The sequence below is a fragment of the Apis florea genome, unplaced genomic scaffold, assembly GCF_048593485.1.
Source record: "Apis florea isolate Af1SG1 unplaced genomic scaffold, ASM4859348v1 contig_2201_pilon, whole genome shotgun sequence".
NCBI lineage: Eukaryota > Metazoa > Arthropoda > Insecta > Hymenoptera > Apidae > Apis > Apis florea.
Window position 1 is genome coordinate 306,291 of NW_028256542.1, and position 23,772 is coordinate 330,062.

The window sequence follows — 23,772 nt, forward strand, 5'->3', positions numbered from 1 at the left end:
ATAAGTAAGAAATATAAATTTTAATAGAGATTAATAATTTAATAAATAATTTGCGTGCATAAAATAGTATATTTTATAAATATATGTAACCAAGTTTAAAAATTGATTAATATTATCAAACAAAAGAGAAAAAATAATGAATTTTTTATAATTTCCAAAAATATAAAACAAATTAAAATATACATTTTTGTGTGTAAATTTTCTACATACTATATTTGGTAAATATAGAAATTAAACCATTTACGAATTATCTTTGTTCATTTTAATGATTATTTTCAAATTAATTACTACTTTATTCTCACGATTCATATTATTTTAAAAAAATTGAATATGTAAAAAAAATTTTAAATTTTATTGTATAAATTGGGATTATATAAATTATAAATAATATGTACTTTTTTCATTTTTATATATTTACAAGATATAATTTACATATAAATTGCTTTTTAATAAAAAATTGAATACTGTTTTATTTCTTTTCTGGAAGTACTTCGCTAATTCCGTACATTCCCGCTAATAATCTTCCATGTGATGTTGGAACGGGTTCTTTTGGCGCTAAATATGGTCCCTTCTCATCCATATATACATATCTAAATTCTTATTAAGAATTTTTGATATTGATTTTTTTATAAATTGTATTATAAATTTTATATTTTAAATTTTAATTTTAAAAGAAATTTTTAAATTCAAATATATATAATTTTTATTTTTTAAATATTCATAAGTATAGTAAATTATATAAATATTAATTTTAAAAGGATACGGTAATCTTAAGACCCAATAGGCACTTTGCGATAATTTTATTGGTTCGTCACAACCAGTAATAAAAATTGGACAAGGTGGGGGTCCAGGTTGTACTCTAGGATTTAATGTAACATGAACAGGTGCTTTTGGTGTTACCACATGAATTCTCATTAATTGAGCAATTAAAGGTTTTGTTTGTCTAAAATAAAATTTAATTCCATATTAATTTTACTTCTAAATATTCAAATATTCAACATTAAATTTTTAATGTTCACATACCTGCAAGGACATGGAAAATAAAGTGGCATATCCGCAGTACTAGATGTAACTTTATTTCCACTATCTTTTACAATTCCATTTCCGGTAGCTTTCAAAACCTTATCTGGCGCGGATGCCATGAATCTATGTCCTCGCGGACATTCGTATTCTACTCCTACAAATATTTTCACTACAAATTCTTTTCCACCCTTTGATTTTCGACCACGTATAGTATTCATATTCTGAAAATTCTTTCCTCTGGGACAATAGCCATGAGATCCATGATCACTTATAGTCGGCCACAGAGAACCTCTCTCTTTCTGATGTTCTAGTCTATGAGAAAGAATTTGATAAAGTAATTAAAACTAAATTGTTTTAAACTCAATTACCTTACTGTAACATCCCAAGGTAAAAGAAAGGCAGAAGTAGATAAAACACCAGCTTGATGTTGTAAACCCAAATTGTGAGAATATAAACTACTTGGACCAAGACAAACTAAAGACCAACTGGAAAATTGTGGCAATAAACCAGCTGGTGATTCTGTATGCAACATTCCTGGTAGATATTCCGTTGTTGAAGGTTGCCTGACCAGAGATTTCTCTACAGAATTTAAAATTATTGAAATTTGTTTTCAACATACGATATTATAATTAATCTTATGTTAAAATTACCTTTTGCATTTTCTGCATCACTATCAGATACTTCGATGACAACTTTATGCGCATCGCTAGGTGTTAAACTAGTTTTATTACTAAGTTTAGGAACATCTTCGTTAGTTTCGCTTGTTGGAGGTGATTGACCTCCACTTCCATATGGTGTTCGAATATCATCTGAAAAAATATAAAAAAATTTCTCTCAAATTTAAAAGATGATAATACAGTGACAATAAAAGTACCATTTAAAGTATTAACTCCTAAACTACAAGCCTGAGTATTCCCTTGAGGCGACTCTCCGTGACTAAAAGAATCTTTTCGTTTAGTAGAAAACAATTGTGCTGGTCTGTAATAAAGATTTTTAAAAATTAAAAACCATTACTCTAATCTTTAAAAATATAAAAAATAATATTTTACCTGTAATTATGTGTGCTTGGTTGGAAAACCGGAAATTGTATGTTCTCCAATTGTGCACAGCCACATTGTTTAGCTAATATTTGAAAATAATCATAATTGGCTTGTCTTAAACTAAATGGATCTTCTCTTGAACCTTGACAACGACCACAATTACAAGCACAAATATATCGAACGCCACTGCAATGTTCTCTGATTGGTAAATCACTATAAAGTAAAAAAATTTCACATTAGAATTAGGTAATACGTGTAATGGAAAATAATACTTTTCAAGTAATATGTACTTATCATTATCCCTTTGTTCCGCCTGTTCCCCTCCACCAGCACCTTCACTTCCACCTCTATGTATTGGATTTGTACAAGGATTCCCTGTTAAAGACAATACCTCACACATTTGCCTACCAGACCTCCAATGTTTTTCGCATTCTGTTTGTAATTTTTCACTGAACTCTTCAAATAGAGGACCTCTTGCATGCATCTCAAAAACTGCCATTGCATGAGCTAGTTTTGTCTCATGATATGCTCTGATGTAAATATCAATAGAATTACTTTATGTAAATTTTTTGTATCACATGTTGAAACTCAATTAATTTCAGTTTATACCTTGTATAATGCTGGGGTAGATTTTCTTGATAAGTCTGAAGAGCTCGTGGAAGTACTTTACTACATCTGCTTTTACTGAATTTTACATCAGTATCTAATAAGCTATGCAAAGTTAGTAATTCTTTATCTGTTCCATGAATGAAATAATCGTATATTTTGTTCGCTACTTCGCAGAATATTGTAACATTAGGTATCTAATTAAAGAAATTAAATTATTAGTTAAATGTTAAATTTTTTTTATTGTGAATCTCACCTCAAAATAGGCAGGTATAGAATGTCTTCCAACATTATCGTCGAAACCTCTCGCAAAAGCTAAGTTTATGTGCTGTTGTAGAAATGATCTAAAGGAACGAATTTCTGCAAAGATATAAGTTATTTTTATTTTAATATACATATATATATATAATAATTATATACAGATAATAGTTTTAATTTAATGATTTACACACCAGGATCTGTATTATCTATTTGAATATTGGAATCTTGACTTGCTAAGCTTCTAGAAGTACTTCCTCCAGAACTAACTTTGCAACTTTGTATGAGTTTTTTTGCCATATAACCCAAAATATCTTTGGATTCAGTTGTACCCGTGTGTACATAAACAAATTCTTGGTTTGCAGGAATTGCAAACAACGAATTCGAACTGAAAATTAATTTACATATTTTTTATATCAAATTAAATAATTTAAAAATTTCTATTCTGAATTTTAGTACCTAATATTAGTTACTATACGGTTTTTTCTCAATACTTGATATATTTGATCTTCCAAAGAATGTTCTAATTTTTTGATATTAGCTCCACTAGTGGGATCTTGAAATACTGTAGGACAAGTTTCAAAATAAAATAAAACTCGTGGAGAACAAGGTCTTACATTTGATATCCAATCTTTAGGTAAACTATAAATACAACTTAAGACATCAGAAAGTTGTGGTGAAACTTTCTGTCTGAAAATTAATAAAAAATTTTACTTATGAAATCATAGAATAATATGTTTTTAGAAATAAATATATACCTTACAATATCCATAGCTCGGAATAAATGTACATAACTATAATCAAATGTATGCGTTGGATGAGTAAGAATAATAACATGTGATATATGAAACAAAACAAGTAGTGCTCTTGCATATTTATCTCTCATATGTGCCCATACACTAAGAAAATCTTTACAATCCTGTTGTTCTATAAATTTATCATATTCCATTAAAAGAGTATGAGTATCTAATAATCCTCTTAAATGTAAGTATATAGTTCTATCTTTAGAATCATAATATCCTTCAATTTCACACTAGAAGTAATATAATTTACATTATTTTTATATAATATAATATATAATTTATAATATAAATTATATATATAATATATAATTTATTTTAGAAATTTTAATATATTCTTGAACATATTTTTTATAATTTTTATAATTTTTATATATTTCTTACAAATGATTCTTTATCCACTTCTGGTTCATCCAGGAGGCCCACTTGTAGAATGGAACTGAGCATGTTGGTTTTGCATCCTTTTGCACAATATTGTGATTTTCCAAACACAGATACGATCACTACTTTTTTATCTGTGTGTATAAAACTAAAATATTTTATAATAAATATTATTGGAAATCTTTATTACTTTAAAAAAAATATTTTTTTTAGAACTATATAACAATTAAAATATTAAGAAAGAATATAACATTAATTGTTATTGCTGATTGATATATTTACATACAATCAAATTGTTATTAAATTTAAGAATTTTATATATTAAAAAAAATATTTTTTTCATATAATTACCTTTCTATATTACATGGAAGTCGAAATTTCTGCGGTCGCATTATATATTTGTTTTGGCGACACAAAGGTTATGTTATTGCATGCTATGTGTTAAATATCGTAGCTCTATACTTTTCAGTATATAGGTAAATTATAAATTATGAAATAATATTAAAAAGTTGTAAAAAATTATATATTATTATAATTATATTTATTTTTTTTATTTTATAAAATTTATTTTTAATAATCTATTTTTCTAAATAAGTTTATTTAAAAAATTTTAATAGTTATTTGAAGAATCTTATTACAAAATGAATTATTAAATTAACGGAAAAAATGCTTAATTATTGTTATAAGTAAATAATTAATATAGTTGGGATTTTTTGTTTATAAGTCTTCTAGTTATATTATTATTTAACTAAGATGTCAAACTTTATTATCGATTTAAGAAAGAGAGACAGACTTCATTCAATTCGATTGTTTATTGCTTCATTGCCTTCAGATAGTGAAGTTACTATTTAGATGATAAGTTCAGTTATACATTATTCATTAACTAAAAAAAAAAACTGTAATTTCATAAGAACTATTAGTTTTATGCAAACGTAAAAATTGTAAAACATTGTAAGATTTTCATTTCAAATATGGTATTAACGAAGGAATATCGTATATGCATGCCTCTTACCACAGAAGAGGTAATTCATTCTTTTTAAATTTGTAATGTTTATTGTTATTATAATTTTTAATAATTCCTTTTTTTCACAAACAATTATTACAGTTTCATTAACAATTTTCAATTGTAATTATTTACTTTGTCAGTTAATATATTTTCAAAATTTTTAATAAAATACAGTTAAAACTTTCATTCTATTGGTTTATGAATTAAAGAATTTCAATCTTTCTTATAGTATCGTATAGGACAATTATATATGATTGCCAGACATAGTCATGAGCAATCTGATAATGATGAAGGTGTTGAGGTAGTAGAAAACATAGAATGTGATCATCCAGAACATGGAAAAGGCCAATTTACAGAAAAAAGAATTCATTTATCTAGGTAATAATTATGATATCATTTATTCTTTTTATATTTAAGTTTTTTTTATCAAAAGATAACTTATTTTCTATATATTATATTATAGTAAATTACCATATTGGGTTCAATCCATCATTCCACGAATATTTTATGTCACAGAGAAAGCTTGGAATTATTACCCTTTTACTATCACAGGTACATTAGGTACAAATAGAATTCATTTCTGAATATCTATTTCTGTTTAATAATATTTCATTTTTATTTCATGTTATTTATGGCCTATCAAGAATATACTGTAAGTATCTACTTATTATATTTCATTTGAGATTTTTTGCTATCTGTAATTTTATTTTTCAGTGTTCATTTATTCCAAAATTTCACATCTCAATAAAAACACGGTATGAAGATAATAATGGATCCACGGAAAATGTATGTAAATGAGCATATGCTTTATGTATTAATATAATTAGTTCTATTATTTATATTGCGATTAAAACAGTGTTTAGGACTTTCTCCCATTGAGTTGATTCATCGTGAAATTGATTTTGTAGACATTGCATATGATGAACTTTCTGCAAAGCATTATAAAGAGGAAGAGGTATTATTATTAATATATTTAATTTATTTATGTTTAGAACAATTTATAGGATTTAAGATTTATATTTTTTATTTTAGGATCCAAAATTTTTTCAATCTCAACGAACTGGTCGTGGACCATTGGTAGAAGGCTGGAAAAATATCACACAACCTATAATGTGTTCTTATAAATTAGTCCATGCTTCTTTCGAAGTTTGGGGTATGCAAACTCGAGTTGAAGACTTCATTCATAGAGTAATTATATATTTTATAATTATAAAATGATTAATTATGTCAAATTATTAAATATAATTTTTATGTTCACAGTGTATAAGAGATATTTTATTATTGGGTCATCGACAAGCGTTTGCATGGATTGATGAATGGTATGATATGACATTGGAAGATGTTAGACAGTATGAACAAAAAATGCAAGCTGAAACAAATGAGAAAGTACGGCTCAGAAATCAAAACAACGAGAGACCAATAACACCTCTCACACCAACTTCATCAGTGCCATCTTCACCATTACCCAAATCTCCTACCAATCGATCATGGTTTTCTTGGTCATAGCCACAATTCTAAAGAAATTAGAGTAATTGATAGCCTATCTAGGGAACGTAATTAAAAATTGTGCAAATAAACATCGGCATTTTCGATTCTGTGTGTGTATATACATATATATTGTGTACATTATAGTCAGGTCACCTGTAACAGGATTTGTAAACCAGAGTTCCTGCTCTATACTTCTAAATCGTTTTTGTGCAAGGTTATTAAACAAAGGATATTGATTATTTAAGTAATGTTGAATATTTTTATAGTTTAATATATGTTAAACTATCTTTATTTATATTAATCAATTTAGGAATTATTAGGAGTTTATTAAAAGCAGTATTTTAAATGAGGAGCAGGTTTCTTATTTTCAATAGTTATGTTTATGATTATTTATTTGATATTTGTATTGATTATTATTTCATTGATCTAGAATAGAGAAGAAAAATAAAAGGTGTAGTCCTCAAATAGTTATAATATGTAAACAAGATTATTAGCGAATCTTTAATGTGGCTAGCAAAGGTATATTGCATCCAAATATATTTGTCGATATTATATACATCGGCTTAAATATGTACGAAATATTGTAAAAACCAGTGATAGCATTTATCATAAGAATTATTCAATATTGTAGCAAAATATCGTACACAAAAGATATAAATATGTATGTATGCTTCTTGAACTGCAACTATGGCACTACTGAATTGCATTCTTCTTTAATCTTAATGAGGAAGCTCATAGATAGCTATAAAGTTTTTTTTAATTGAAAAATAAATAGGTTGTATATACAGAATTATTGCTGCTAAATCATAATTTTAATTTTTAAAATTTCAAAACAGAATGTAAAGAAAGAGTATCTATTTTTATTTGTATATTAATATTTGAATATTTTTATTTTTCTTTTTTTACTTAAATTATTTATCTGTTTTCTAAAATTTTCTTGGGACCAAAAATAAAAAAAAAATATTAAAATTGAAACTGAACTGAACAAAATAAAAAAACAAAAATAGGTATGCACAAAAATTCACATACAATTTATAACTTTTAGATAGATTGCAATTGCAGTTATACACAATTGGAATGTGTATATTATACCATGGAAAAAAAATATTTGATTTTATGCTTAGGAATTTCACTATTTATTTTCCATTGTTTATGGCACATTTAAAAATTGTGTTCCTATTTGAAAGGGTATTTATACTATAGAATATTTAATTTCTTCATTACTATATGTGTATGTATTTAAATAAAAATTTCAAGCAATTTTTCACAAGAATTAATTATTATTGTTTAGTTCACTTACTAGTCATAGTTAATTCAACCTTAAATTCCCAAAATTGTAACAAGGTTGCTAAAAAAAGAAAAATTATTTGAATAAATAATTTATGTCTATTCAAAGAATGAATAAAATCACTAAATTACTTATATTCAATCATTTTCAAAAATGATTATCTTTATGATTTTATTAAACATTCTTCATAAATTTATAAAGTTTATTATCATTTTTATCTTTTAAAAAGCATTTAATTTTTAATTAAAATACTTTATGCAATAGTGTGTAATAATTTTGAGTCAAACTTACTATTAACAATAAAATAATGAATGAATGATCAGAATATCGCAAAAAGAATCAGAACTTTTGTCTTCGAAATCGACATGAAATTAATAAATTTCAATGTATAAATATATATATATATATAAAACTTGTTTCAGGGAATGCTCGACCTAGTTATCCCTTCTCTTTTGTCATTCATTATATTCATCTAGTTGTTCGAATACGGAATCAGAAAAAAAAAGAAACAAAACGATTTTACGCATTGATTTATCGAGATTTCCAGTTGCTTTTCAAATTGATTTAAGATTCTAGGATAAAGAATATAATTAGTAGAATTATGACAATGAAGAATAATGTTACATCGATACGTAAATTTCTCATTTCGCATTTATTTTATAATTTGTAAAGTATTATTCAGAAGAGATTTAGTTTTTTTAGAATTTTCTAAATCATTTAAAAACATTATAATATTGATTATTATCAATATTATCAATTATATAATTTTATTATTACTGAAATTTCTATTTTTTATTGTTGCTATTTTTTTTATATATTTATTATTATTATCTTATGTTAATTTTTTTTTGATATTAGTTTTTTGAGATTTGCTTTATATTTTTTATTATTGAAATTTTATTATTTTTTTGTTTTTGTAATTTTATTCTTTTGTTATAGCATTTCAAAAATAATAAAAAATAATATAAATAATCTTTAAATAATTTTTAATGAATTTATTTTTAACATTTTTAAATAATTTATTAAAAATCTATTTTTTTATGCATATAAAATAACTTAAAATCTATTTTTCGTCACGATTATATAATAAATAAATATTTTATCTAAAAAAAAATACCTCTATATACTAAATTTTTAAATAACTTTGTTTAAAAAAATATTGTTCCAATTTTATAGAAAATCCCAATAGATATTTAATTATAATTAATTCAATGGTAATTGCTTTTCTCTCAAAAATAAAAAAAAAAAAAAATAAATAAATAAAAATTGATGAAAATAGTCATTTTTCTATATTACATTATTTTTATATTATTTTACATTATTTTACATTATTTTATATCATATTATTTTGAAAATAAAATAAAATCTATTCGAAGGATCCTAGATAGATGATTTTGATAATCAAATTTATTTTTATGACATATAAATAATTAAAAATGATTAATATTGATAAAAAATAATTGAATGATTAATCGAATAAATAAATCTTCTAATTGAAAATTCAATTGTTGAATAAAATTATTTTTTATAAATAAATTATTTCTTGTTTTAATTTTTTTTTTTTTATTTCAGTTGGTGTCTTCCTGTTCAAGATACTTCAAGCTTTGAAGTGCGATTCTAATAAGTAGAACATCATAGGTTTATATTTATTCAATTAATAATATTCGATTATATAAACCTTTCATCATTACAGTTCATTATTGAAGGTATTTTCTACAATGACATGAATTTTCCATTTTTCTTCCAATTTTCCATTATTCTATTATATTACATAATTATTACATTAATCTTTCATATTTTTTTATATTACATCATTAAATTAAAACTGTTTCATAAAAAAACTATTTTTTTCAAAATCTTTATAATGTAACAAATATAGATGTAAAAGATTAAAAAAAAATTTCATTTATTTAGATTTTTAACAATTGTTTTAATATTAAGCGAAAAACATGTTTCAAGGCATATACTATACTATATTTTATTATACATATTACTACATCTTCATTTATTGTTACATCTAATAAAAAATATCTATGCATATTTTTTTCCATCGTTCAATAAATGAAAAATACTAATTTTATCGAATTCATTATTTTTTTGTTAAATTTAAATTTAACATAAATAACATTTTTATATATAAATTTATAAATTAACAATAATAACAAACTCGAAATAATCTTTTTCTGAAATAACTTTTAAATTTAGAAAATATCCATCTTTCATTTCCAATTATGCAACCAACTGTAATTGATCCTCGATTGAAAAGGTTAGAAGGATTTTCCTATTATAAGCGTTATGCAAACATTCGAAGCTATTAAAATCATAGTCACGCGGTAAGAAAGATCTGATTTGCTTTTCACCGGAAAGAAAGAATTCTTCCCCTTTTTGTCACGTGGCTATGATATATCACGTGTTCCCATAGGCCGCGTGAGATCGACACGTGAACAACTCAATCGAGGATACTGTATTTTGGAATTAATAGGAATTCATTTGATCGACGTTGTCCTTCCTACTATTAGAATTAATTAACAATCCATCCATCCCTTTACGTTTCGTAATCAACGATCCGTTTAATTAATTTATCTTCTTTCCCTCGCGTTTGCGTAATCGGAATTACGTATAACGTACAGGGATGATTTTAGATTACGGAATTCAATGCTAGAATTATAATTTCAATCGTCGAGATGTAATTTCGAATGATTGAAAATTTGGATTAACATGTTGATGGGAAAAACATAGAATAATTTTATGAATTATATTTCTCATGTGAATTTGTATAAACATAAATCATATTATTTTCTGTATTTTTTAATATATGGATGATTTTTAATATATATGGATTTCTAAATAATTTTTCATACAAAATGGGAAAATCGATCTATAAAAAGATTTGAAATTAATTAAAAAAGAATTAAAATTTGAAAAAGAACTCTATAGAATAAGTATAAAAGAGGATATATATAAATAATCGAGAGAAATTTTGTTTTATTGTTAATCAACTCTCTAAATTCAAAAAAGTATATTCAAATAATTATTTCTTATGTTTTAAAATTTAGTAAATTTTAAATATATAAATTCAATTTTAAAATTTTATTAAATAATAATTTTTTTGATAACAATAATCTTAATCAATATTATTATTATTTTATTATTATTCCACTAAAAAATAATGGTAAATTTTAAATATAACATTTTTTTAAACAATTTTTTCATTTTTTTAAATATGTTTTTATTCTTCTAGATAAAAAATAATTTTTAATTAATTAATTTTTAATTAAATAATTAAATTATTTTTTATAATTTTTTTTTCATTTTTTCATCTATATAAATACTTATCACGTAAAAGTAATTCTTTATAAATTACAATAAATTACAATCTTAAATCACTAATACAATGAAACTCAATATTACCACTTGTCGTTTCCAAAAATCATTTAAATATTTCAAATATTTTAGCTAGAGTTTGTTTAAATAGCTAATAAAAGATCTATTGATCATAAGATAATTTTTCGTCAATCTGTGTTGATCTAATATATTCAGCGCGAATAAGGATTTATATTGTGATATGTAGTCCTGTAACTAGATGGCGATAGGGTAGAAGTGTGATTGCGCGACTAGTCGCGTCCCTAACACATTTGGAACAGTTGACGCGCGTACTTTGTCACGTTCGCGTCGTTTCTCGTGATTTATTGTTAAACTTTTATTTTTCTTCTTAATTTTTAACGTGTGCTTAATTAAAAGATCTTTTTCATAACATGTGGTAAGTTCTAATTGTTATTTTTAATAATAGAAAGTATATTCTTTTTAAGTGATTTTTTTATTTATTTGAAATATTTAATGAATTATTTATTTGGATTAAATTAATTAGAATCGATTTAAAATCATCGATAACGCAATTTTTAAACGACGATTGAATTTGATTTTAAATTCTATTTAATCTAATTTATTATTATTTGTTTGATTGAGAAAGAAACAAGTATTTGATCGAGATTTCATTGATATTAAAGAGTAATAAGACTTAGATGAAGTTATTTGTTTAGAGTTCTTATAGTTTTCAGAGAAATTTATGATTTTTTGATCAATTCGATAATTCACCAAATCGATAATAACACAATAAATACAACATTCATATATTTTTGACATTTCATTTTCAGATTAAATTTTTCATTTTTCTTTTTTATAGATTCTCTTATAATAATAAAACAACATAAATTTTTAACCTTTGCAAATATATTCTATGCTTTTTAATCATTATTAAAAAAAAACATATATATATATATGTTAATTATCGATAATATTTTTCTCAATCATTACGATTATGTCAATAATTCTACAGAATATTAATTTCTCATTTCTTCTATTTCATTAACAGACAAAAGACATGCTTTTTATTTATCGAATGAAAGTCAAAGAAACATTTTATATGTATGAATATTGAAAATAACACTCATCTATCTTCGTTGAAATTTTTCAATGCGTAATTATTCATGTGTACATCGAATTAATACACATTCTCATGATTTCCAATTATTCGCAATTCCATCGATATTCATCTCTCTTACCAATATCATTTTCTTCATCAGCAATTATTTTCTATTATCGACAATATTAGCATTTTATACATACGAAATATAATTAATTTTTATTTTGCATTTTATCGGAGTTCTGCGACATTGTAAATGCAATATCAAATGTGTAGCGTGATTTGTATGTAGAAATTTTATACAAGTTTTATACAATACACACATATACCAATATTAAGTTATTTGTATACAAGAAATGTTTTCCTTATTTTTGTTTTTGTGAAATGTTTCGCATTCGGATTATTTATATTTTGATTGATTTTTCTTATTATGGATCTCATAATTTTAAAGAAATTAAAAAAAATTATAAAATTATAAAATTATTGCTAAAAAATAAATATTTCAATATAATAAATACTTATTAAGTTTTTATTAAATAATGATAAAATTAAAATTTTTGATGAATTTTTCGAATTTGAAATTGCTATCAATTTATATCAAAATAATTATTTTTTATTAAATGTAAGAGAGAAATAATTTGAATCCATATTCTTATTATACAAAATAGTAAAAGATGTTTACTTAAAAAATTTAATTGAATCTTCACTAACTTTATATTCATTATTAGGTCTGATCATTTTGGATTTATTCTACTTGGTTCTATTTTTATTCACATGAATTATTAGATATAATATAGTCTAAACTAATTAATCTTGTTATTTCTCTTCAATTAGAGCAGTTTACTAATCACTTCATGGTATGGATTAGATCTAAATGTTAAAGTCAATTGATAAAATTTTAAATTGTAAGCAAAATTAGAACATGTGACATATCTAAAGCGTTATAAATGAAATAATAGTGTCCTGTTAAAGTAATTTTCTCTAACGATAAAGATAATTTACTTCTTCGATTTTTATTGAATTCGATTCTTCTCTTTCTATTATTGGATTTTAAAGAAGGAAAAAACGAGAAGTTTTAATTAGATATTTAATTACATAGTGCGTTAACGAGTTTAGAAAGTCTTATAAAAAAAAAATTATATCTATTTCTTTATTAAACAATAGAATCAAGATTTTTTCATTAATGTTAAAAAATAGAAAAAGAAAAATTTTTATAACATAAAATCATAATATTTTTATTAATTCATAAAATAAAATTAATAGAACATAAAATATTTAATTAACTTTACTAATGTTTGACAAAATATTATTAATTTCGTGAAAAATGAATAAAATTCTAATTCCACATGATTATAATTTCCAACATAATTTTCAAATGAGAAATTGTTAAAGTAATTCGAAATTCTTAGTTGCAATTAACAATGCATTCATTGTTATTAACTTTCTTCGATCTTCAAGGTCAAAGAACCCAAAATGAATAGAATCAAAATTGTAGGACGTTTGGCAAAATTATAATTTCTCGTTTGATATCCAACACGTACAATTTGCCCACGCAGAAATTATTAGGTCGATATATTTAGTTCCATCCTTCTAATACTATGCAATCAGTGTTGCATAAATTTCAATTTGACTTCCATGATTCTGGAAATTCTGAAATCATAGTGGCCATTGAACCATGTTTAATATTCTCCGTAGACATGTATTCGAATGAATACATTCTTATTGAAGATTCTTACTTTTGTAAAATTCTTGTTTTACAACCTACAACATTAATTTTAGAATATTAGTATAAATATTAATATATAATTTCAAAATAATATTAATATATATAATAAATTATATTTATAGAATATTTTTATAAGATTAATTCTAGATGAAAAATTATTATGCAAAAATTTCGATTGAGGCTCATTTATTAAGTTATAAACAAATAAAATTTACACTAAATGAAGCGAAATGGAGATAAATCTATCTTACTTTTATGCAAAATGATTTATAATTTAACAAATAAATCTCAATTGATATTTTTATGTATATTTTTTATGTTTCTTTTAAATTAACTTTCTATTCTAAAAAGAAAAAACTCCACTCTCCAAAGATGTCCACGAATATATCAACATTCTGTATATATATCTACAAATTTTGAAATTTATTAGATTACAAAAATTAACGTCATCATTATATTTAAAATAATAAAATATATTATATTAATATTAAAATGCATGATATAATTATAAAATGAATATAGATATATGATGATATCAATTTTTACGATATAATATAAAATAGTTAATACTTGTCAGTGTTACTCAACACGTTGCTCCACTCAGTTGCCAAATTACAAGAGAGAGAAAACTTTTTAACAAGCTGTAATTAGAAACCACAGTTTGCACATCCGTACTGAAACGTGTTTAATTTATTTATCCGAGAATCCGAAACTTTCTTTTTCCATTCGGTTTTCCTCATCAAATTTTCACCATATCGTCCATTAAGATCGCGCACATACAAAATCGCAAGGGGATCTTGCATTCTGACAACAATCATTAAGCGTTCATCCAGGTCAAGGCCCAATAGTCATGATGGATTCGCAACAGAGCTTCTCTTGTGAATAATGGGCGCGTGATATTGCGCTAATTAGCGGGCGAATATTAGGAAAGGCGAGGAAACACATGCTTAGTCCGGTATTTCATTCTAAATTGTTACATTCATTGTAGGAAATTGATCGTTGAGTGATATGATATTTATTCGCTGTGTGCCTATCGCGAATGGGTATAATTCTGGAAGAAATGATACGTTAAAAATTGGTATTTAAGTTTTTTTGAATTCTTATAATTTTCATCTTTTGAAAAAACGAAAATGTCTTTCGCTAACTCATCGTTATCTATATTCATATATATTGTAAATAAAAATGAAATAACGATAGAATAGAATTTCATATTTTTACGAGTTAGTAATGAAGTTAGCGAATTCATTGTGTTTTACTACTTTATAGCTGAACGTCACTGTGATCACTTTTAAAATAATCTCCTTAAAACCAATCTTCAAAATGGAAATGTTTTTGCGGAGTGGCTTTTATAGTTACTGTTGTTTTATTATCGATGTCTTAATGTCGTTAAAATTTCTCTTGACAGAGCTTTGATAGAAAAAAAAAAAAATAACCGAGTTGGAATATTCACCTTTGAATAACGATGACCACATTGACGTTCAATGATAATACGATATAATAATTCAAAATATTATAATGTCAATTTTATTACCATAACTATGTGAATTAGCAGATTTCATATGTACATAATAATGTTCATTACATTACATGTTCATAGTTTCAAATACTGACTTCATAAATAATATATATATAAATAATATTCTCGATATTTGAGAGTGGAAATTAAAACATACAAGCGTATGATCAGTGTTCATCTATATTCACTATTTTCGATACCTATGGCTACGATTCATGGTTGGTTGCTCGCCTCCAGGCATCTCGTTAACTCGTGCACCTTTAACTTGTAATAACTAAATATTTACTTATTTAAGTTTCCAAATTTCACAAAGCAATTTTCTAAGCTTTTGAATATGTCAATTTACATAATACAAATTACCAATATAATATGATGTAATGGACCATTTCTATCATTAACTAGATTAAGTTCTCTTTGAAGAATAAGATTTATCGGATATTTATATTAAAATTAGAAACAGAAATTTAAAAAAAAAAAAATATCTTACCTTTTGCATGTATTCCCTTTATAGAACTTTTTTTTTATTTTTATTTCAATAAAAATATATAGACATTTTTTTAGAATATTCGTAAGAAATCGTATCATTTTTGTAACGTGAAAAGTATCTTTCGTCAAAACTGTCAGATTTTATTCGACAGTTATTTATTAATTCATTTGGAAAATAATAGTTCGATGGATCGATTCTTTCTGTTGAGAGAATTTAATGAAATATGCATGGGAGGTAATTATCTTAATCCATTGGTATCTGCAAATCATTTAGAATTAATATATTTGTTTTATCGATTAATTTCCAAAATGTTCTTTCTTTTTTCTTTTCTTTTCTTTCCTAAATCATTAATTTATTATTTTTTTTTTTAATTTTTTTTTATAATCCTTTTTAAAAAAACCATGAAAATTCAGTCTGTTTTCTATAAATTAGATTATTATGATAATTTTTATTATGATTGTATTGAAATTTTACATCTTTCTATATGACAAAAAGAAAGTAAAAATATAGAAATCAAAATTTATTTATTTAATATTTCAGTCCATTTCTTTTAAGTTTATGATGGAAAATAAAAATGAAATACAGATAAAATATTACAATATTTATGAAATTTATTTTCACGTAAAATTATTTTATTTTTATTTTATATCTCGATAAATAAGATTGTATTTGATAACTAGAATTCGAAAGATAGATAGATAAATATTCGAAAATAGATATCATTGAAAATTATAAATTTGTGATAATCTGGATTACAATTTATTGTAATTCTTGAGGCATAAAATTTCGATCAAGCCATCATATGTTCTCTAATTCATTGCCCTAATAATTCTAAAGTAAAACCAATTTTCGAAGCTAAAATTTTATATTTGGAACGCCATCAGTTCCTGAAATTTCGTTTCATTATGAGATTACGTTACATCGAAGCCAAAATTTTATTATGTTGTATTTATAAAGTATTATTAAGTATAGTAACACTGAATAAAAATAACTATAAAATTTTTATAAAATTTCAGATTCGGCATTCGGAAATTTAAAAATCAGATTTCAATATATTTTTATTCTGTGTTATAAAATTTTGCGGTTTTATCATTACAATACATGATTGCAAGATAATATGATTGTTGGCCAACATTGATTGCTTTTTTACGTATCACAATTGTTGTCACAGGTTATACATAATTGAATAATGTGGTTTATTCAATGAACCGAATCGTTCGAGAATCGGAATTATAACATGATCAAACGTTTAAGCTCGATGAAATGAAATTAGTCCAATTATTGATAACGACAATCATTTTTGAACTTTCTCGTTTGCATTTCTATTTGATTTACATGTTTTATGTTTCACGAATAAACTAGATTTTTCTGCAATGTTAGTCTTCGACCAACTTCGAATTTGAGTTATTTCTTTGGCAAAGTTCATAATGTAATAAAAAACTGTAGATTTTTTTTTAAAATATTTATTTTTCTTTTTTTTTCTTTTTTTTTTGATTATATAAAATATAAAAAATCTTGGAATAAAAAAAAATTGAATGTTATATATGAAAAAAAAAATTATTATTATATTTTATTTCTTTTTTTCTCGTTTTTAAAAATTAATAATATTGAAATATAAATTGAAATTGAATAATATTGAAATAATAAAATTAATTTAACAAATCTTGACACAAAAAAAAACGACTATAAAAGTTTTTATTTTGAATGATTTCTATTAGAAAATTAATATTCATTTTTTTTCTATTTATTCAAATATCTATCTATATTTATATCTAGTTAATTATAAAAGTTTTATTTAATTGAATTATTCTTAAATATCTAATTTAATCTAATATTTAAACATATCCTAACCTCAATAAATATTTTTGATATTAATAATATATTTTCCAGTTAATGTCATTATTCATATCGAATATTGAAATAAAAATTTCATGAGTTCAAAGTTGATAAATCATTAAGATAAACAATATCTCAAAAAAAATAAATTTCATCTTTTTTCCTTACCTTAATAAGATATAACTTCTCTTAACTATGATCTTTCTATATACACATTCACTATTTTTGATTCGAATCCATTCACTTAAAACTTATCCCCTCGTTTCTGAAAAACAAGAAAATCTAGCAAAAATATATATATATTTTATATCTATATATTTTATATAAATATCTTACGAGGAAACTTGATTTTTTATTTCGGTTTCTTTGATGATTTTATTACCATGCAAAAATAATTACCAGAACGAATGACTTGGTGTTGAGGAAGGCAATTTAATTTACGATTTGAGTGAGAAAAACAGGACGATTTTTTCACAGAATTGAGAATCAATTTCAAAATGACTTTAAGTCGTCAGTTATGCAGTTATACACTTATGAGAAGTTTTAACGAGACACTTCTCGAAAGTTTAAGCTTAAACGAGTTTAACCTCAAACATCATGAATAAGGATCGCATTTAATATTTGTCACTATTTCAATTTAAATTTACTGATTTGTCTTTAAAATATCTTTTTTAAACTTTTCTATTTTCTTATCACTTTAATAGAATGATTTATTAATTTTAGCTAAGCTTAGGATAGATTAGTTTATTATTTATAACACTATTATTAGTAATATAAGATAAAATATATAAAATAAAATATGTGATTAGAAAAATATAAAATAAATATAAAATATAAAATTGATAATTATTTATAATTATTAAAAAGTTTTCTTGAATTTGAATTTATGTTGAAATTATTGAACATTAGAAATTTTTTTATATACTTCATGTATTTTTTTACATAATTTATTTAATTACAATCTAATCTAATCGATCTCTTAAAATATCACTTCAAAATATAATCTTTTGACTGATAGCCAAACTCCATTGGAGGCAATATTTGTATTACTACTTTGCTATGTGAATGTTAAATCTTCTACTTTTACAGATATTGCATAAAGAAACATATAATACTTATAACGCTTCCCGAGATGAAAAAATAAGTGATCAAATACGAATTCAAATTCCCCGCTTTCTTAACTCAGAATACGAACCAATCAAAATGACTGTCAAAGTGGCATGTCGCCGAGCTTTTTTATTGGTTCTTTTCTATGATTTAGTCATCGATTTAAGTGTTTATAAGTGAGAAATTTTTATAAAAATAAATTTTTTTTAAAGTTATTTATTTAAAATACATATTTAATTTGCATCACATTAATAAAGAATTATAGAATTATCAGAAATTAAAAATATGCGAATGTAGTATTCATAGTATTTATTCATAGCAATAAAATTTGTAAAAAAAGAAAGTTTTTATTTTTCAAATAAAATAATATTTATAAAAATAAACTATAATTTAAAATTTTAAATAAATAATATTTCTATTATTTTTTATAATTAAAAAAAAAGTAATAAAATTTCTTCAGTCATAGATTTCTTTCATTCCGATATTTTTTGAGCTAATAATATATCAATTAATTCTCTTTTTATTAACGAGCTTGAGGTATGTTGAAAAAAACTTTATTAAACTATATTTTCTTCTCCATGTAATAAAATTAACAATTTAGAATTACATTATTTTTTTTTATATTAACATATAAATAAATATTTAAATTTTTATATAATTGAATCATAATAAATCATGTAATCTGTTTAACCGTGTAATAGAAATCCTCTTTAATTCTTGGATGATACTTTAATCGAATATTATTTTGCTGATTAATCACCATGTGCTGTTGACAGGCACACAAATCGTGTAACAGGACGCCAGATGCGCTTTTCTAATATCCATAAACTGAAAATCATTTTCCCCTAGCTATTAGAGACTTTCAAATTTATAGCAAAAAATAACTTTAATGATAGCATGATTAATTTTTTAAATGCTCAATAATTTGTTTAAATATATTTAATTAATTGAAATTAAATACATTATTTTTTACATATTTGAGTAAAATTTTTGTCATTCCATTAAAATTTTTAAATTCCTATATTAAATATTTTATTTATGAATTTTTTTTGTAATTACGAAAATTGATTTTTTTTTAATAATCTCATTTTTTTTCAAATAAAAAATCTACGAAGTCATTTGTCAACATCATCAATTCGACAGATATTAATATTTATTTAATTATATATTATAATTAATTTCTAATTATAATTGATATATGTCAATTTAAATTATTATTTCAACCTATGTATTTTCCAATACTCATCGCAGATTATATAATTCATTAAAATTTCAAATTCCCTTATCAAACTTTCAAATCAAATATTTAAAAATATCAAAAATATATAAAAAATTTCAAGAAATTTTTTAATTTAAAAATTCCAAAGATTTTAAGAATTATAAAAATCGTAAAAATTTTGAGTTGTTTTCTAACGTCGAAGAATTCTAAAATCTTCAGAAATTCTAAACATCTACGTGCTTATTAATTAGATAACATCAAAGCTAAAAGAAAATTTTCTAACAAATTTCATCTTTTTTATTACAGATTTAAGTTACATTTCATATTGAATGGATGAAATCGGATCAAAATTTGAAACGTTACATCGAAATTCGAATCTCCTGCGTGGAATTTTCACCATTGAAATCCAGGTTACTGTTCACAAAGGGTATAATCGTGCTACTATGCAAACTAATATGTAATGCTATAATTGGACAAGATTGTGGAGATGGTGTTAACAAAGACAACGTTATATTACGAACAGAGAATAGCTTGGATATAGTTGGCTAATTATCATGGAATCTAGGACTTTGATCAGCTTATCAGGTGAGTTATATTTAATATTCATTCTCATAATCTCATAGTATTTGTTATATTTTGTTCTTCTTTTGAAACGAGTTTTCTTTTATCAATGAATGCAATATTATGAGCATATGAATATAATAGACTATAAACTCTAATTTTTTAAATGAATATATAATTTCTAATGGAATTCTATGTTTCATTTATAAATAACATTAAAAAATTTATATTATAAATTATGTACAAAACTTAGTTACTTTGATATTATTATTCTCGAAAAAATTAGATTAGGTTAGAAATTAGATTAGATAATCTACTTTAATTTGCATGATTCGCATGAGTTTTTCGCAAATTTCCGAAGAATGAATCTTTGTCTATTTAAAAATGTTTATTAGGATAGAAAAATCTTATTTAAAATGTTTGAAAATATATGAATTATTTCAAATTTTCTTTAAAAATTTTATTATTATTTATGGAAAAAAATATATTTGAAATAAAAGATTCATGTTTATACTTCAAGATTATTGTAGATACATAATAACATTTATATAACATAGATTATATCTATCTTTTAATTGTTTTTATTTTTGGTAAAAATCTTTTGTTTATGAATTTAAAATTTTATTTTCTATTAAAGATCGAATTTTGATTTTCTAAAGTTCCTCACTTTTTTAATATAATTCAACTTTTATCGTTAGAGTAATTTTGTTTTCTGCTAATGATAAAATTATTGTAGAATAATTCTATTTCCTGATAAAATCTAATATTTGTTTTTAATTCTATACACTTATAATAACATCTAGTTTTGGTTATTATAGATCCATTTTATTAGATCAAATTCTGGATTGTTGAAATGATTCTGTATTTTGTATTCAGAAATAACAAAGAGCTAAATTGTTTTAAATTATTATTCAATCTGATTTTGTTTTTTGTTTCTCGAGATAATTTTTATACTCATTGGTATAATATCTATTTACTTACTTTTCAATTAAATAATGATTTCATTTAATTTTTACTTTGAAAATTTAACCTAACCTAACTTAATACAATTATTTATTTGTATATATAGAATCTTCTAAAATGAAGAAAATATTATTTGTATCGTATAAAAATAAATTTTTATCGAATATACTTTACAAAACTTAAAAATCGTGTTTATTTATCCGGAAACAAAAGTGATATGTAATTTCCAATTGGGAAAAATAATTGCTCTTCATTGTCATCATTCATGTCAATATTTTATATACAAAACGGATCTGCAGTTGACATGATAGATTATCCATACGGTAATTCTTCACTTTATCTGGTCATAAGATCATTCTGATATTAAAATAATAACAATTTAACGAATGAATAGAATTCCATGATAATGATATCTATATTAAACGCCTCGATGCATTTCACATCATTTAAAAAAAAAAAAAAAGAAAGAAAAAAGAGAAGTTTTTTGAGAAGTTCTTTGTACTATGATTCATTATCCTTGTTATCTCCTTTTTTTTCGAAGAGATTCTCCATTCTGACTGCAACAATTGTTTTAGAACCTTCGAGAAATATGGAAGCGCAAAGTGGACAGTATAAATAATAAGTTTTAGATCTATTTTTGTGGAATTTTCTCCTCTATCCAAGAATAAGTGATTTTTTTCACTTTTCCAGCTGCTTGATGCAGGCCAACGTACAGTGAGATTTCTGACCTACAAAAACCGGTTGGGCTGTCCTTGCTAGCAACCTCTCGCAATCGATTGTCCCATTTCAACGTGAATATTCCAACATGAAACCGCGAATGAAGCAGTCATGATCGAGATATTCCCCTCTATCGAGGGAAGAAGTTCCTATTTGTTCTCAATGGAAGAAAGTTTCTTGATTGAGAAGAGTTCTTCTTTTTTTTCTTTGCCATTACGTTTCTCATAATCTTAAAAACTATTCTAATGACGAGAATTTGTTGTTCATAAAACAGAATGCATAAAAAAATTTTTTGAATTAGAAAGAAATTTCTTTTGAATATTACAAGAATATTTCAAGGATATTCGATTGTTAATCATAAATGATTAAATTTTTTTCAAGAAGATGATTTTCCAAAAAAATCATTCACGAAATTAAGGAAAGATTTTTCAAAATATTTCATAGTTTTATCTTAAATTTTAGATAAAAAAACACACAAAAACATTTAAAAATTATACAAAATTTTACACAGGCGTGGAAAGATTTATTTGTCTGCTGTGCATAATTTTCTGTGTGTAGTGATTATTCTTCCAGCTATTCAATATTCAGTGTAAATATATGAGAAAGTACAAGAGAAGAAAAATATGATTACCTTGATATCTTTGTAAAAATTAAAAAAGTCTTTCTTCCTATGGAAGAAAAATAGCAGAATATTATTTTCATCTCTCATAAAATTACGTAGACATTAATGAATCTTTTCATGAATATTCTTAAGAACGTTTCTTTTCTCAATTTCATGTAAAGCATACTGAGCTTTTGTCATATATCCATAGAACTGCAAATCATTCGAAATTCATATTTAGCCTCGAGACTCCAATTTTAGTGGAATCGAATTTTATGAAAATTTCATCAGTTGTCGTCTTTGTTCCCTACCTAGAGCGACCTAGCGTGTTCAACCTGGTTAAACATAGCTCAATGACAGATGAAACTCGGTTTAACCATGTAACGGAAATCTGCGTGTTTTTTTGTAGAATGTATTTGCAACTTTCAATTTTCTTCGTGAGGCTAATAACGCGACTTCTTCAAATAAGAACCAGGGGAAAACTGAAAATAGTTTACATTAGTTGATTGTGAAATATATTGCGAAATATTAGTTAAAAATTAAATACGACAAAATTGTTGAAATTAATGATACAATAATTAATTTTAAAATTAGAGGTGAATTGAAATCTGATTTCGAGGTTTTAATTTTGGTCATTAAAGAATGTGAGAAATAAAACATTTGTATCTACATAAACTGATATTAATATATCAGAATTTATTTCTTTATCTTTTTTCTTTTTTTTTT

The 23,772-nt window shown here is 23.6% G+C and overlaps 2 protein-coding genes and 1 long non-coding RNA gene across 3 annotated transcripts; 2 read left to right on the forward strand and 1 right to left on the reverse strand.

Annotated features, from left to right (window-relative positions):
- Window positions 1–392: 392 nt before the first annotated feature.
- LOC100864946 (nonsense-mediated mRNA decay factor SMG8) lies at window positions 393–4,618 on the reverse strand. The gene is made up of 15 exons (XM_003692501.4): window positions 4,460–4,618; window positions 4,112–4,256; window positions 3,686–3,960; window positions 3,387–3,617; window positions 3,122–3,315; window positions 2,926–3,029; window positions 2,673–2,866; window positions 2,354–2,593; window positions 2,073–2,276; window positions 1,898–2,001; window positions 1,674–1,832; window positions 1,392–1,602; window positions 1,024–1,335; window positions 764–943; window positions 393–590 (listed from the first exon to the last, which is right to left on the reverse strand). The coding sequence occupies exons 1-15, from the start codon at window positions 4,498–4,500 to the stop codon at window positions 470–472; spliced, it is 2,715 nt and encodes a 904-aa protein (XP_003692549.1). The 5' UTR covers window positions 4,501–4,618; the 3' UTR covers window positions 393–469.
- A 313-nt stretch (window positions 4,619–4,931) lies between these two features.
- rdgBbeta (cytoplasmic phosphatidylinositol transfer protein 1) lies at window positions 4,932–7,872 on the forward strand. Its single transcript, XM_003692498.4, has 8 exons — window positions 4,932–5,130; window positions 5,344–5,492; window positions 5,578–5,666; window positions 5,759–5,766; window positions 5,829–5,900; window positions 5,971–6,069; window positions 6,147–6,302; window positions 6,375–7,872. Exons 1-8 carry the CDS (start codon window positions 5,080–5,082, stop codon window positions 6,618–6,620), a joined length of 870 nt encoding a protein of 289 aa, XP_003692546.1. The 5' UTR covers window positions 4,932–5,079; the 3' UTR covers window positions 6,621–7,872.
- Window positions 7,873–11,521: 3,649 nt separating this feature from the next.
- LOC147658501 (uncharacterized) lies at window positions 11,522–23,721 on the forward strand. The gene is made up of 3 exons (XR_015295121.1): window positions 11,522–11,650; window positions 20,511–20,789; window positions 22,419–23,721. It is a non-coding gene; the product is annotated as an uncharacterized LOC147658501 (long non-coding RNA).
- Window positions 23,722–23,772: the final 51 nt, after the last annotated feature.

Coding starts and splice junctions, on each gene's coding strand:
- LOC100864946 (XM_003692501.4), bottom strand. CDS start 4,500: ATGCGACCGCAGAAATTTCGACTTCCATGTAATATAGAAAG. Junction 4,257..4,459: donor CTTCCATGTAATATAGAAAG/GTAATTATATGA, acceptor AAAATATTTTAG/TTTTATACACACAGATAAAA. Junction 944..1,023: donor TATTTTCCATGTCCTTGCAG/GTATGTGAACAT, acceptor ATTTTATTTTAG/ACAAACAAAACCTTTAATTG.
- rdgBbeta (XM_003692498.4), top strand. CDS start 5,080: ATGGTATTAACGAAGGAATATCGTATATGCATGCCTCTTACCACAGAA. Junction 5,131..5,343: donor TGCCTCTTACCACAGAAGAG/GTAATTCATTCT, acceptor TCTTTCTTATAG/TATCGTATAGGACAATTATA. Junction 5,901..5,970: donor ATAATGGATCCACGGAAAAT/GTATGTAAATGA, acceptor CGATTAAAACAG/TGTTTAGGACTTTCTCCCAT.